This window comes from Homarus americanus, unplaced genomic scaffold, assembly GCF_018991925.1.
Source record: "Homarus americanus isolate GMGI-L3 unplaced genomic scaffold, GMGI_Hamer_2.0 scaffold5831, whole genome shotgun sequence".
In the NCBI taxonomy this organism is placed as follows: Eukaryota; Metazoa; Arthropoda; class Malacostraca; order Decapoda; family Nephropidae; genus Homarus; species Homarus americanus.
The window spans coordinates 1,445,038-1,459,006 of NW_024719604.1; the positions used below are offsets into that span (position 1 = coordinate 1,445,038).

Genomic DNA, 13,969 nt, shown 5'->3' on the forward strand with positions numbered 1-13,969 from the left:
TGGCTCAATATTTTTCACAAATCAATATTTTGTGTTAATAAACAGAACATCAATATTTTACTCACTTTACGCATCCTGAAATTTATGAAAATGGAAATGTTAATATTTAATCAATTTGTTGCAACTCAGTAGAACCCATCCTTAACACTATTGTCTGGCATAGTAGTACATAAGACTGGCTCCAGACCACGTCAGTCTCTTAACACTAGACCTGGAGAGACTTTACTGAGGAAGAATCAAACATAAAGGCTTCTTGTAAGTCGTCCACATCAGTAGTTTAAGTGAGATAAAGTTCATCTATATAAGACAAACAAGAATAACGCCCATAAGATGTTGACATAAATATGAGAGACATTTTTCGTTCTTATATTATAAAACACTTTCCTTGTTCTCAGGTTTCGAAGATTTGAAGGAAGAGTTGAGGAGCGTACTGGGCGTCTACCAAGATGAGGTGAACAACTACCAGACTCACGTAGAGTCCACCACCACCCAGATTAACGCTGTAGATACTGCCCAGAATAACAGTAAGTGTGTGTTAACTGTGGCTCATCTAACTGTTAGACTGTGTCATGAAGAAGCGTCCAGAGTAAGTGTGTGTTAACTGTGGCTCATCTAACTGTTAGACTGTGTCATGAAGAAGCATCCAGAGTAAGTGTGTGTTAACTGTGGTTCATCTAACTGTTAGACTGTGTCATGAAGAAGCGTCCAGAGTAAGTGTGTGTTAACTGTGGTTCATCTAACTGTTAGACTGTGTCATGAAGAAGCGTCCAGAGTAAGTGTGTGTTAACTGTGGCTCATCTAACTGTTAGACTGTATCATGAAGAAGCGTCCAGAGTAAATGTGTGTTAACTGTGGCTCATCTAACTGTTAGACTGTATCATGAAGAAGCATCCAGAGAAAGTGTGTGTTAACTGAGGCTCATCTAACTGTTAGACTGTGTCATGAAGAAGCGTCCAGAGTAAGTGTGTGTTAACTGAGGCTCATCTAACTGTTAGACTGTGTCATGAAGAAGCGTCCAGAGTAAGTGTGTGTTAACTGTACGGCTCATCTAACTGTTAGACTGTGATAAAGCAGAAGAAGCATCCAGAGTAAGTGTGTGTGCTGTGGCTCAGCCCTAACTGTTACAGACTGTGTCATGAAGAAGGCATCCAGAGTAAGTGTGTATTAACTGTGGCTCATCTAACTGTTAGACTGTGTCATGAAGAAACTTGTCAAGAATAAAGTGTGTGTTAACTGTGGCTCATCTAACTGTTAGACTGTGTCATGAAGAAGCGTCCAAGAGTAAGTGTGTGTTAACTTTGTAAGCTCATCTAACTGTTAGACTGTATCATGAAGAAGCGTCCAGAGTAAGTGTGTGTTAACTGTGGCTCATCTAACTGTTAGACTGTGTCATGAAGAAGCGTCCAGAGTAAGTGTGTTGTTAACTGAGGCTCATCTAACTGTTAGACTGTGTCATGAAGAAGCGTCCAGAGTAAGTGTGTGTTAACTGTGGCTCATCTAACTGTTAGACTGTATCATGAAGAAGCGTCCAGAATAAGTGTGTGTTAACTGTGGCTCATCTAACTGTTAGACTGTGTCATGAAGAAGCGTCCATACACAGTAAGTGTGTTAACTGAGGCTCATCTAACTTTGTAGACTGTGTCATGAAGAAGCGTCCAGAGTAAGTGTGTGTTAACTGTGGCTCATCTAACTGTTAGACTGTGTCATGAAGAAGCGTCCAGAGTAAGTGTGTTGTTAACTGAGGCTCATCTAACTGTTAGACTGTGTCATGAAGAAGCGTCCAGAGTAAGTGTGTGTTAACTGAGGCTCATCTAACTGTTAGACTGTGTCATGAAGAAGCGTCCAGAGTAAGTGTGTTGTTAACTGAGGCTCATCTAACTGTTAGACTGTGTCATGAAGAAGCGTCCAGAGTAAGTGTGTGTTAACTGAGGCTCATCTACTTGTTAGACTGTGTCATGAAAAAGCGTCCAGAGTAAGTGTGTGTTAACTGAGGCTCATCTAACTGTTAGACTGTATCATGAAGAAGCGTCCAGAGTAAGTGTGTTGTTAACTTAGGCTCATCTAACTGTTAGACTGTGTCATGAAGAAGCACCATGAGAACTGGTCACATTTCTTGTCGGGGAATTATTAGGTGACAAGATCAGTGGGGCCTTGTTAGTACTGTACTGTGTGGCAGACTACAACACCTGAATAACTTCTTTAACATTGTTATCTTTAAGTCACTAGTGTACAGTACAGTATAACCTTAACAATCAATAAACTGTATTGTGTTTAACAGAGTGTTAGTCATCTAACATCTACCTAGTATTCAGTGTGTCACTTCTTAGGAGTACAGCAAAGTTTCTTCCTAGTCTTACACTTTCCAGTACTCGCATGTACTCAGGGATGTAATCCTGTACTGCATGATATTCAATAATTTCGTATTCTGTCAATTAATCTGTGCCGATGGTACATAGATTTTTGGCGAGACAATGAAAAGTTTAGTGTTGGGTTTTGACATACACAATGTAAACAAACATATTGGTTCACATCTCTCGTGGAGTGTGACCATAACCCAGCATTATAGAAGTCATGAAAAACGTCAAGAGAAGGAGCAAAACACTCACTAGAGTTCTCCAGGAGCAAAGCCTCAACACGATACTGTAGGTTAGTTCAGTGTTAAGTTGACAATTCGGATCACTACCTTGCACCTCTCGCGTAATAACGGAAGTCATATCACCACAATAATACATTATTCTATTGTTCTGAACACGAAGTACCCAATTACTCTATAATTCTTTCATCAAGTAACAAATGGATAATAATTTTCTCAGATCGTGATGCTTACATTTAAAGTCAAAGATTCACTCGGAGTATCAAACCTTCCAGTTGTTAAACTTGTTCTTCTCCTGCATCAGCGCCGCCTCATACCTAATTACTTTACGATAACACAAGAGTTTTACAGAATGTATTTATAAGACCAAGAGAGAGAGAGAGAGAGAGAGAGAGAGAGAGTTTATTTTGTGATGTAAGAACAAGTGTTTCCTGTTGGCAGGTATAGAAGAAATGAAGGAAGAGTTGAGGAGGCTGCAGGAAGTGCACGAGGAGGAGGTGAACAGCCTTAAGTCTCACATCAACGCCCTTAGCACCCTCATTAACAACAGTAAGTGCGTGTAAACTTTGGCTAATGAACTCTTATACGAGACTGTGACACCACTGCCAACAGTTCCAACCAATAAACACCAATAATTAAGTGTCCAGAAGTTGGTAAAGAATGACAGCAGAGGTGTTCATTATTTATACTAATGGTTGTGTACATTAATGTGTTCTCGTCTGTATAAGATCATTTAGATTCTTAATGAACAAAACTAACATAAACTAATATAATTACAGGTGTAGAGACTATAAATGAAGTATTAGCGAGCAGGATTGATCACCAGCAGGAGGAGGCCAGCTCTAGCAGGTCACAGATCAACTCTCTCACCACCCAGATGAGATCCATGGAGAGGAAGGTTGAGCTAAACAGTAAGTTGTGCAACTGTGTCATCATCAGTTATTGTTCATCTCCAAGAAGAACAAACAGTTAGTCTTGTGGAACTACGAGGCTTTTCGTTAACGGTTAATGAATAAACATTAGACGTGTGTCGTTGTCCAATTATTCATCAGCTCGGCCCCATATAAATGACTGAGGATAGCTGGGAGTTCCACGCATAAGTGAAGGTTGGTAGACAGACTTCAGAAATTGGAATGTTGATGGAAGAGAGATTTACCTTATTTATCTACTGGCCACACAAAGTAGAGGTGACCACGCCGAAGAAAGTTGGCCAGTGACCTGTGTAGGATCTCTCCATTATTCTTGATAGTCTTGTTTAGTGTTAGCCCAGTACTGCTCTCAGCTTCGACACCGTTCCATAGGTCTTGCTTTTTTGTGCTATCAAATCACACCAAATAGACTGGCGACTGTGAAGTGCTCCTTGATCATAGACTGGTGACTGTGAAGTGCTCCTTGATCATAGACTGGTGACTGTGAAGTGCTCCTTGATCATAGACTGGTGACTGTGAGGTGCTCCTTGATCATACACTGGTGACTGTGAGGTGCTCCTTGATCATAGACTGGTGACTGTGAAGTGCTCATGATCATACACTGGTGACTGTGAAGTGCTCATGATCATAGACTGGTGACTGTGGGGTGCTCCTTGATCATAGACTGGTGACTGTGAAGTGCTCCTTGATCATAGACTGGTGACTGTGAAGTGCTCCTTGATCATAGACTGGTGACTGTGAGGTGCTCCTTGATCATACACTGGTGACTGTGAGGTGCTCCTTGATCATACACTGGCGACTGTGAAGTGCTCCTTGATCATAGACTGGTGACTGTGAAGTGCTCCTTGATCATAGACTGGTGACTGTGAAGTGCTCCTTGATCATAGACTGGTGACTGTGAGGTGCTCCTTGATCATACACTGGCGACTGTGAGGTGCTCCTGAATATACACTGGTGACTGTGAGGCGCTCTTGATCATAGACTGGTGACTGTGAGATGCTCCTTGATCATAGACTGGTGACTGTGAGATGCTCCTTGATCATAGACTGGTGACTGTGAGATGCTCCTTGATCATACACTGGTGACTGTGAGGTGCTCCTTGATCATAGAGTGGTGACTATGAGGTGCTCCTTGATCATACACTGGTGACTGTGAGGTGCTCCTTGATCATAGACTGGTGACTGTGAGGTGCTCCTTGATCATACACTGGTGACTGTGAGGCGCTCTTTGATCATAGACTGGTGACTGTGAGATGCTCCTTGATCATACACTGGTGACTGTGAGGCGCTCTTTGATCATACGCTGGTGACTGTGAAGTGCTCCTTGATCATAGACTGGTGACTGTGAGGTGACCCTGCCTTTCTTAGATGGTGTTGGTAACATGGTAAATATAATTCACCCTCCGACACATTTCCTTGACCCTAGGACTCACTAAACTCAATTACGTTTGGTTGGTTGGTTGGTGTCCACACGTGCGCTCAATGCATCAATTTTATTAACTAAATTTCTGGCAACACTTGAATGTGAGTCTGGAGGGTTAGTATAATCTCTCTCATATGTTGCTTGGGAGTTTGTTCTCTCTGGATTAGTAGTATTACTTAAACCTACATCATACATTATGTTACATTGTTGACAGTTAGTTCACCTCTTGGCCTTATTAGTGGGAGGGCGTACCCCGCTTCCAGTACCCTGACAACTTTACCACTTCTGATCTTTAGCTGAACATCTCCATATTGTGGGTCGCTGCATAGCTCTTTCCTGTTTGTCTCTGAGTTATATGTCGTGTTTTGTGTGTGTGTGTTTTTTCCTTGGTGAATGGTCAGGTCGGGGATGGTGTAGACAAGTGGTTCTTAACCTTTTTAGGGTCGCGCCGCCTATAGCAGTTGGTCCTCATCTCCAAGCCCCCCCGTTTAAGAACCGCTGGCGTAGACATTCCTGCACCCTGTTTCTTGTTTAAGGTTCCGTGGTGCTGCAAGATATCCTTCCTGTGCTCGTGTTTAGGTATGCTGATACTCATTAACTGCACTATACGTTAAGTCTTTCCACATTTGTAATATTTAACTCGCCTACAAAGTCAACAACATCTGGCGACATCTGTTCATTCGTCTGTCTCTTCCCCTTACGTTAACCACCTTATCAGGCTCAACCAACACCAACTATTATACTGTACCATCAGGGAGAAGTCAGTGAGATGTAAGGTGATAGAGGAGGGTGATAACATATAATTATTTCACCTGTTACTGATGACTATAATTCCCACAGGATGGCTCATGTAAGGTGATAGAGGAGGGTGATAACATATAATTATTTCACCTGTTACTGATGACTATAATTCCTACAGGATGGCTCATGTAAGGTGATAGAGGTGATAACATATAATTATTTCTACTGTTACTGATGACTATAATTCCCACAGGATGGCTCATGTAAGGTGATAGAGGAGGGTGATAACATATAATTATTTCACCTGTTACTGATGACTATAATTCCTACAGGATGGCTCACTCACAACGTCACATATTCCACTTCTTTCTCATCCTGCAGTGGTCATCAAGGAAAAGCTTGCATTATTTATTTATTTATTCAATAGTACATTATTATAATATTAGATTTGTTCACGGTACCATTGTATTAAATGTAGAACTGTACAAGCTTGTGTTGTCTGTATATTGTGTTGACTGTACAAGTGTTCACTGTACCATTATGATGACTGCACCAATGACTGCACCACAACAGTGACCGCAACAAATCTTAACTGTACCACCGTGTAGATAGTCAAGCAATATTGACTGCACCACTAAACACCGCAGTGTTAACCGTATAACAGTGGTGGGTGACGCACCATACACCGCAGTGTTAACCGTATGACAGTGGTGGGTGACGCACCATACACCGCAGTGTTAACCGTATGACAGTGGTGGGTGACGCACCATACACCTCAGTGTTAACCGTATGACAAGTGGTGGGTGACGCACCTACACCTCAGTGTTAACCGTATGACAGTGGTGGTGACGCACCTACACCCTGCCAGTGATAACCGTATGACAGTGGTGGGTGACGACCTTACACCTCAGTGTTAACCGTATGAAGTGGTGGTGACGCACCATACACCTCAGTGATAACCGTATGACAGTGGTTGGTGACGCACCTACACCTCAGTGATAACCGTATGACAGTGGTGGGTGACGCACCTACACCTCAGTGTTAACCGTATGACAGTGGTGGGTGACGCACCTACACCTCAGTGATAACCGTATGACAGTGGTGGGTGACGCACCAAACACCGAGTGTTAACCGTATGACAGTGGTGGTGACGCACCATACACCTCAGTGTTAACCGTATGACAGTGGTGGTGATGCACCATACACCGCAGTGTTAACCTTTATGACAGTGGTGGGTGACGCACCACACCCTCAGTGTTAACGGTATGACAGTGGTGGGTGACGCACCATACACCTCAGTGTTAACCGTATGACAGTGGTGGGTGACGCACCTTACACCTCAGTGATAACCGTATGACAGTGGTGGGTGACGCACCATACCAGTGATAACCGTGCGACAGTGGTGGGTGACGCACCTTACACCTCAGTGATAACCGTATGACAGTGGTGGGTGACGCACCATACACCGCAGTGTTAACCGTATGACAGTGGTGGGTGACGCACCATACACCTCAGTGTTAACCGTATGACAGTGGTGGGTGATGCACCATACACCTCAGTGATAACCGTATGACAGTGGTGGGTGACGCACCATACACCTCAGTGTTAACGGTATGACAGTGGTGGGTGACGCACCTACACCTCAGTGTTAACCGTATGACAGTGGTGGGTGACGCACCTACACCTCAGTGATAACCGTATGACAGTGTGGTGACGCACCTTACACCTCAGTGATAACCGTATGACAGTGGTGGGTGACGCACCATACACCTCAGTGATAACCGTATGACAGTGGTGGGTGACGCACCTTACACCTCAGTGATAACCGTATGACAGTGGTGGGTGACGCACCTTACACCTCAGTGATAACCGTATGACAGTGGTGGGTGACGCACCCACCTCAGTGATAACCGTATGACAGTGGTGGGTGACGCACTAAACACCGCAGTGTTAACCGTATGACAGTGGTGGGTGACGCACCATACACCCAGTGTTAACCGTATGACAGTGGTGGGTGATGCACCATACACCGCAGTGTTAACCTTATGACAGTGGTGGGTGACGCACCATACACCCCTCAGTGTTAACCGTATGACAGTGGTGGGTGATGCACCATACACCCCAGTGTTAACCGTATGACAGTGGTGGGTGACGCACCATACACCCAGTGTTAACCGTATAACAGTGGTGGGTGACGCACCATACACCGCAGTGTTAACCGTATGACAGTGGGTGACGCACCAAACACCTCAGTGTTAACCGTATGACAGTGGTGGGTGACGCACCATACACCCTCAGTGTTAACTGTATGACAGTGGTGGGTGACGCACCATACACAGCAGTGATAACCGTATGACAGTGGTGGGTGACGCACCATACACCTCAGTGTTAACCGTATGACAGTGGTGTGACGCACCATACACCCCAGTGCAACTGTATGACAGTGGTGGGTGACGCACCATACACCGCAGTGATAACCGTATGACAGTGGTGGGTGACGCACCATACACCTCAGTGTTAACCGTATGACAGTGGTGGGTGACGCACCATACACCTCAGTGTTAACCGTATGACAGTGGTGGGTGACGCACCATACACCTCAGTGTTAACGGTATGACAGTGGTGGGTGACGCACCATACACCTCAGTGTTAACTGCATGACAGTGGTGGGTGACGCACCATACACCTCAGTGTTAACGGTATGACAGTGGTGGGTGACGCACCATACACCACAGTTCTAACCGTATGACAGTGGTGGGTGACGCACCATACACCCCAGTGTTAACTGCATGACAGTGGTGGGTGACGCACCACACCTCAGTGTTAACGGTATGACAGTGGTGGGTGACGCACCAAACACCACAGTTCTAACCGTATGACAGTGGTGGGTGACGCACCATACACCTCAGTGTTAACCGTATGACAGTGGTGGGTGACGCACGAACACCGCAGTTCTAACCGTATGACAGTGGTGGGTGACGCACCATACACCCCAGTGTTAACCGTATGACAGTGGTGGGTGACGCACCATACACCTCAGTGTTAACCGTATGACAGTGGTGGGTGACGCACCATACACCCCAGTATTAACCGTGGTGGGTGACGCACCATACACCTCAGTGTTAGCCGTGGTGACGCACCACACCTCAGTGTTAGCCGTGGTGTGTGACGCACCATACACCTCAGTGTTAGCCGTGGTGGGTGACGCACCATACACCGCAGTGTTAACCGTATGACAGTGGTGGTGACGCACCATACACCTCAGTGTTAACCGTGGTGGGTGACGCACCATACACCTCAGTGTTAGCCGTGGTGTGTGACGCACCATACACCCCAGTGTTAGCCGTGGTGTGACGCACCATACACCTCAGTGTTAGCCGTGGTGGGTGACGCACCATACACCGCAGTGTTAACCGTATGACAGTGGTGGGTGACGCACCATACACCCCAGTGTTAGCCGTGTGGGTGACGCACCATACACCTCAGTGTTAGCCGTGGTGTGTGACGCACCATACACCTCAGTGTTAGCCGTGGTGTGACGCACCATACACCGCAGTGTTAACCGTATGACAGTGGTGGGTGACGCACCATACACCTCAGTGTTAACCGTGTGGGTGACGCACCATACACCTCAGTGTTAACCGTGGTGGGTGACGCACCATACACCTCAGTGTTAGCCGTGGTGGGTGACGCACCATACACCTCAGTGTTAGCCGGTGGGTGACGCACCATACACCTCAGTGTTAACCGTGGTGGGTGACGCACCATACACCTCAGTGTTAGCCGTGGTGGGTGACGCACCATACACCTCAGTGTTAGCCGTGGTGGGTGATGCTTCAGCAATATTGTCTGCCACATCTCTCTCTGTCTCACAACTTAAAGTTATAACAGTGATCACTGGACCACTGTGTGTACCAGTTTTACCTATACAACATAATTGTCTAAATCAATGGTGACTGTACCGCTATGATGACTGTATGACCGTGTTAACTATGATGACTGTATGATCGTGTTAACTATGATGACTGTATGACTGGGTTAACTATGATGACTGTATGACTGTGTTAACTGTGATGACTGTATGACTGTGTTAACTATGATGACTGTATGACTGTGTTAACTATGATGACTGTATGACTGGGTTAACTGTGATGACTGGGTTAACTATGATGACTGTATGACTGGGTTAACTATGATGACTGTATGACTGTGTTAACTATGATGACTGTATGACTGTGTTAACTGTGATGACTGTATGACTGTGTTAACTATGATGACTGTATGACTGGGTTAACTATGATGATTGTATGACTGTGTTAACTGTGATGACTGTATGACTGTGTTAACTATGATGGCTGTATGACCGTGTTAACTATGATGACTGTATGATCGTGTTAACTATGATGACTGTATGACTGGGTTAACTATGATGACTGTATGACTGTGTTAACTGTGATGACTGTATGACTGTGTTAACTATGATGACTGTATGACTGTGTTAACTATGAAAAATGAAAGTGGGTCCAATTGGCATGACTATCTGTTAGGGACAGTGTGGGTACAGTACACTGTATACTGCGTCTTCGGTACACAAGGAGGCAGCATGGCCGGCACTGCACTCGACCGCCTTCACTTCCCCAAGTTGTAATCTTAGGTACCCATTTACAGCTGGGTGAACTGGGAGTGCCCCGGAATCGAACCATCGACGAGCGAGCGGTGTATCCACTGGACCTACCATTAACTGTACCACTGTATTAACTGTGCCACTGTATTAACTGTACCACTGTATTAACTGTACCACTATATTAACTGTACCACTGTGTAATTCTCAACACATGACTCGGTGTTAATCCTCCACCAGTGCTGACCACCATGGTGGGGACTATCGGCGTGACGACCACCGGGACCTACTCTAATAATGCCGACTGTTCATGGCAAATAAGTCTGGAACCTGGGACCAAAATATTATTACGCTGGAGTTATGTGGAGATGGAAGGTTGCACTGACTTTGTGCAAGTGGCGGACGTTACTCGGTCAAATGCACTAGTCTATGGGTAAGTTGTAACAGCCTCATTACTGGATAAAGTGTCTTGTAGTCTTATCAATATTTATAGTTAACACACACAAGCTGATAGGTGTGTGGGGTATCTTTACTTTTTCCAGAATAATGGAACCGATGCTCACACAACCACCAGTCCCTCATTGACCCACGCTGGCTTGCTTCAATATTAGTCAACAAACTATAAACATTATTAAGAGCAACGTAAGGTATATGTTTAAATGGTATATTGAAAAATGTTAAGTAGATTTAACTAGTAACCCAAAAATATTTGGAAGACGCAAGAGTTTTGGTAAAAAAATAATAATTTGTGCAGGGATGTGTGTGTGTGTGTGTGTGTGTGTGTGTGTATGTGTTTTAAGTGTATAAATACTAATGGTGGTAATTGTTTGCTTTACAGACAAAAGGTGTGTGGGTCTGTAGTTCCTCGAGACCATATCGTCAACAGTCATAGTCTGAAGATAACATTCCACTCTGACCATTCAGTTGTCTACCGAGGGTTTGCGATGACTTATGAAGCAGTGCCAACAATATAAGGTCTGTGTTTGCTTGTTATGTTTACATCCTAGACAGATGTCAACAGATAAACGTCCGCAGTTAAAAGTCATAAATTTACAGTAGATAATTTGGTTGTGTTTGTGTGTTTACCAAGATTTATTCATAGTTTTGATGATAAAGCGCTGATGTTTTGGTGGGGGGAGCCAGTCAGTGTGAAACGAAAAGAAACAAAAAATATCTGCGGATCGGTAATTGTAAATATTTCATATTTACATAGTCAATATACGGTCCACCCTCGGTATTTCGTAAGACTGTGAGCGGTAATTATAGCGAAATGTCGTTTTTCTACCCACAGAGACTCTGAAACTACACCAAAAATGCCTTCAAGACGTATATTTAACATAACAATGAGAGCAGCTCAATAATGTAGCCTATAGCAGGACAGTACATACAGTATATCCCTGTCTTGTAATAATCTTAACGTGGCATCGAATACAATAATAACAAAATGAGATAGAACAGTGAGGCTCCTAGCCGACAAACTTTAAATGTGACTTAAGTTCTGTAAATTAAGTGACCACAGTACTGTAGTATTAAGCCAGGGCCCGCCCCACCTGGTCCACCCCCAGTAGTGTTGTACACAGTTGATATTATCTCCTGTGGTAAGACCTTCTGGCCAATGGTAGAGTAACAAGCATAGTGGCCACCATGTGTGTCAACAGTAGCAACCATGTGTGTGTGTCAACTGTGGCCACCATGTGTGTCAACTGTGGCCACCATGTGTCAACTGTGGCCACCATGTGTGTGAACTGTGTCCACCAGCTGTATCAACTGTGTCCATCAGGTGTGTCAACCGTGGCCATCAGCTGCGTGTCAACTGTGGCCATCAGCTGTGTGTCAAACGTGGCCATCAGCTGTGTGTCAACTGTTGCCATCAGCTGTGTGTCAACTGTGTCGACCAGCTGTGTCAACTGTGACAACCAGCTGTGTCAACCGTGGCCATCAGCTGTGTGTCAACCGTGGCCATCAGATGTGTGTCAACAACCGTGGCCATCAGCTGTGTCAACTGTGGCCATGAGCTGTGTGTCAACTGTGGCCTCCATCTGTGTGTTAACCGTGGCCACCAGCTGTGTGTCAACTGTGGCCATCAGCTGTGTGTCAACTGTGGCCATCAGCTGTGTGTCAACTGTGGCCTCCAGCTGTGTGTTAACCGTGGCCATCAGCTGTGTGCCAACTGTGGCCATCAGCTGTGAGTGGTTTACAAGAGACAGCGGCGTCAGACAAGTGACTCACAATTTGCGGAGAGAAGAGCCAGATATGTTATTACTCGGGGTGAACGTGAACAAAGTTCCTTTAGGTCAGTACTAAGAAGAGTTGCTGAGGTCGTTAAATGTTAGGGGCACGAACCACACGTTTCACCAACAGTGAAGTCTCTGAGCTGCTGTTGTGTTGTGCTAAACCTTTGTCACAAAGGAGGGCCACACTAGTGTAGTTAAGATACGTGTTCCTCACACTGAAGTCAACAATAACATTACGAACAAAGTTCACATTATAACCAGATACTGTTGTTGGTGTTCCAAATGTATTAATCTTTCCACTTTGTCTCACTCTTTAAGGTCTTCACCTATAGGACTGCCACGTAACAACTTGTTTATTTACTGTTTACCACAAACATGTTTCTGGCTCTCAAGTGAATTTGTTTTAACTCTAACAAGTTGTCAGTACCAGAAAATAAGTCTCAACCTTTCTACCAGCACCTACTGAGGACACACCTGCTCCACCTACTGAGGACACACCTGCTCCACCTACTGAGGACACACCTGCTCCACCTACTGAGGACACACCTGTCTCACCTACTGAGGACACACCTGTCCCACCTACTGAGTACACATCTGTCCCACCTACTGAGGACACATCTGTCCCACCTACTGAGGACACACCTGCTCCACCTACTGAGGACACACCTGCTCCACCTACTGAGGATACACCTGTCTCACCTACTGAGGACACATCTGTCCCACCTACTGAGGACACACCTGCTCCACCTACTGAGGAAACACCCCCTCCACCTACTGAGGACACACCTGTTCCACCTACTGAGGACACACCTGTCTCACCTACTGAGACCACCTGTACAAAGTTGAGACACAGCACACTGCCAAATTGAGAGCTCTTGAACACATACACACTCTACAGACTGATGATAATATCACACAGACCATCTACACTGATGGATCTCTTAACACCGCCTGTGGGAGGGCTGGAAGTGCTGTTATTGTGACTCATCCTGACGGTAATATAATTGAGAAAGGAGTTAGAATTAACAACTGGGCATCCACTCTACAAACTGAATTAGTTGCCATACTCACAGCTATTAAGTTCATTGAAACCACTGTTTCTGACAGTCTCATCATCACTGACTCTCTATCCTCACTACTTGCCCTTGGCACCCTCGACTCAGGTTGTCACGCTCTTGTCTCTAAAGCCAGACACAAATATGCGTGCCTTGTTGACCGGGGTGTCAAGGTCAAACTGTTGTGGATCCCCTCTCACAGAGGCCTCATAAAACATGACAGAGTTGATGCCCTCGCCAAACTCGCGTCTAACAAAGACACCGTGGAATACAATTTGGGTCTATCAAAAAGAACCCTTAAAACTGTAATTAGGAAAGAACTTATTGATGAGTTTGACGCAAGTAGACAAGTGCAAACAGGCACTAGTCGATCC

At 45.1% G+C, this 13,969-nt stretch overlaps 1 protein-coding gene across 1 annotated transcript; it reads left to right on the top strand.

Annotated features, from left to right (window-relative positions):
• Positions 1-365: 365 nt before the first annotated feature.
• Positions 366-12,990, top strand: LOC121860120 (membrane frizzled-related protein-like). Its single transcript, XM_042357149.1, has 7 exons — positions 366-524; positions 3,035-3,142; positions 3,373-3,504; positions 6,018-6,077; positions 10,547-10,739; positions 11,145-11,281; positions 12,859-12,990. Exons 2-6 carry the CDS (start codon positions 3,046-3,048, stop codon positions 11,278-11,280), a joined length of 618 nt encoding a protein of 205 aa, XP_042213083.1. The 5' UTR covers positions 366-524; positions 3,035-3,045; the 3' UTR covers position 11,281; positions 12,859-12,990.
• Positions 12,991-13,969: the final 979 nt, after the last annotated feature.

What these genes read in the sequence shown, in the direction of transcription:
- LOC121860120 (XM_042357149.1), top strand. Translation starts at nt 3,046, where the DNA reads ATGAAGGAAGAGTTGAGGAGGCTGCAGGAAGTGCACGAGGAGGAGGTG. An exon ending in TAGCACCCTCATTAACAACA is followed by an intron (nt 3,143 to 3,372) that starts GTAAGTGCGTGT and finishes ATATAATTACAG; the next exon opens with GTGTAGAGACTATAAATGAA. An exon ending in TCAAATGCACTAGTCTATGG is followed by an intron (nt 10,740 to 11,144) that starts GTAAGTTGTAAC and finishes TTTGCTTTACAG; the next exon opens with ACAAAAGGTGTGTGGGTCTG.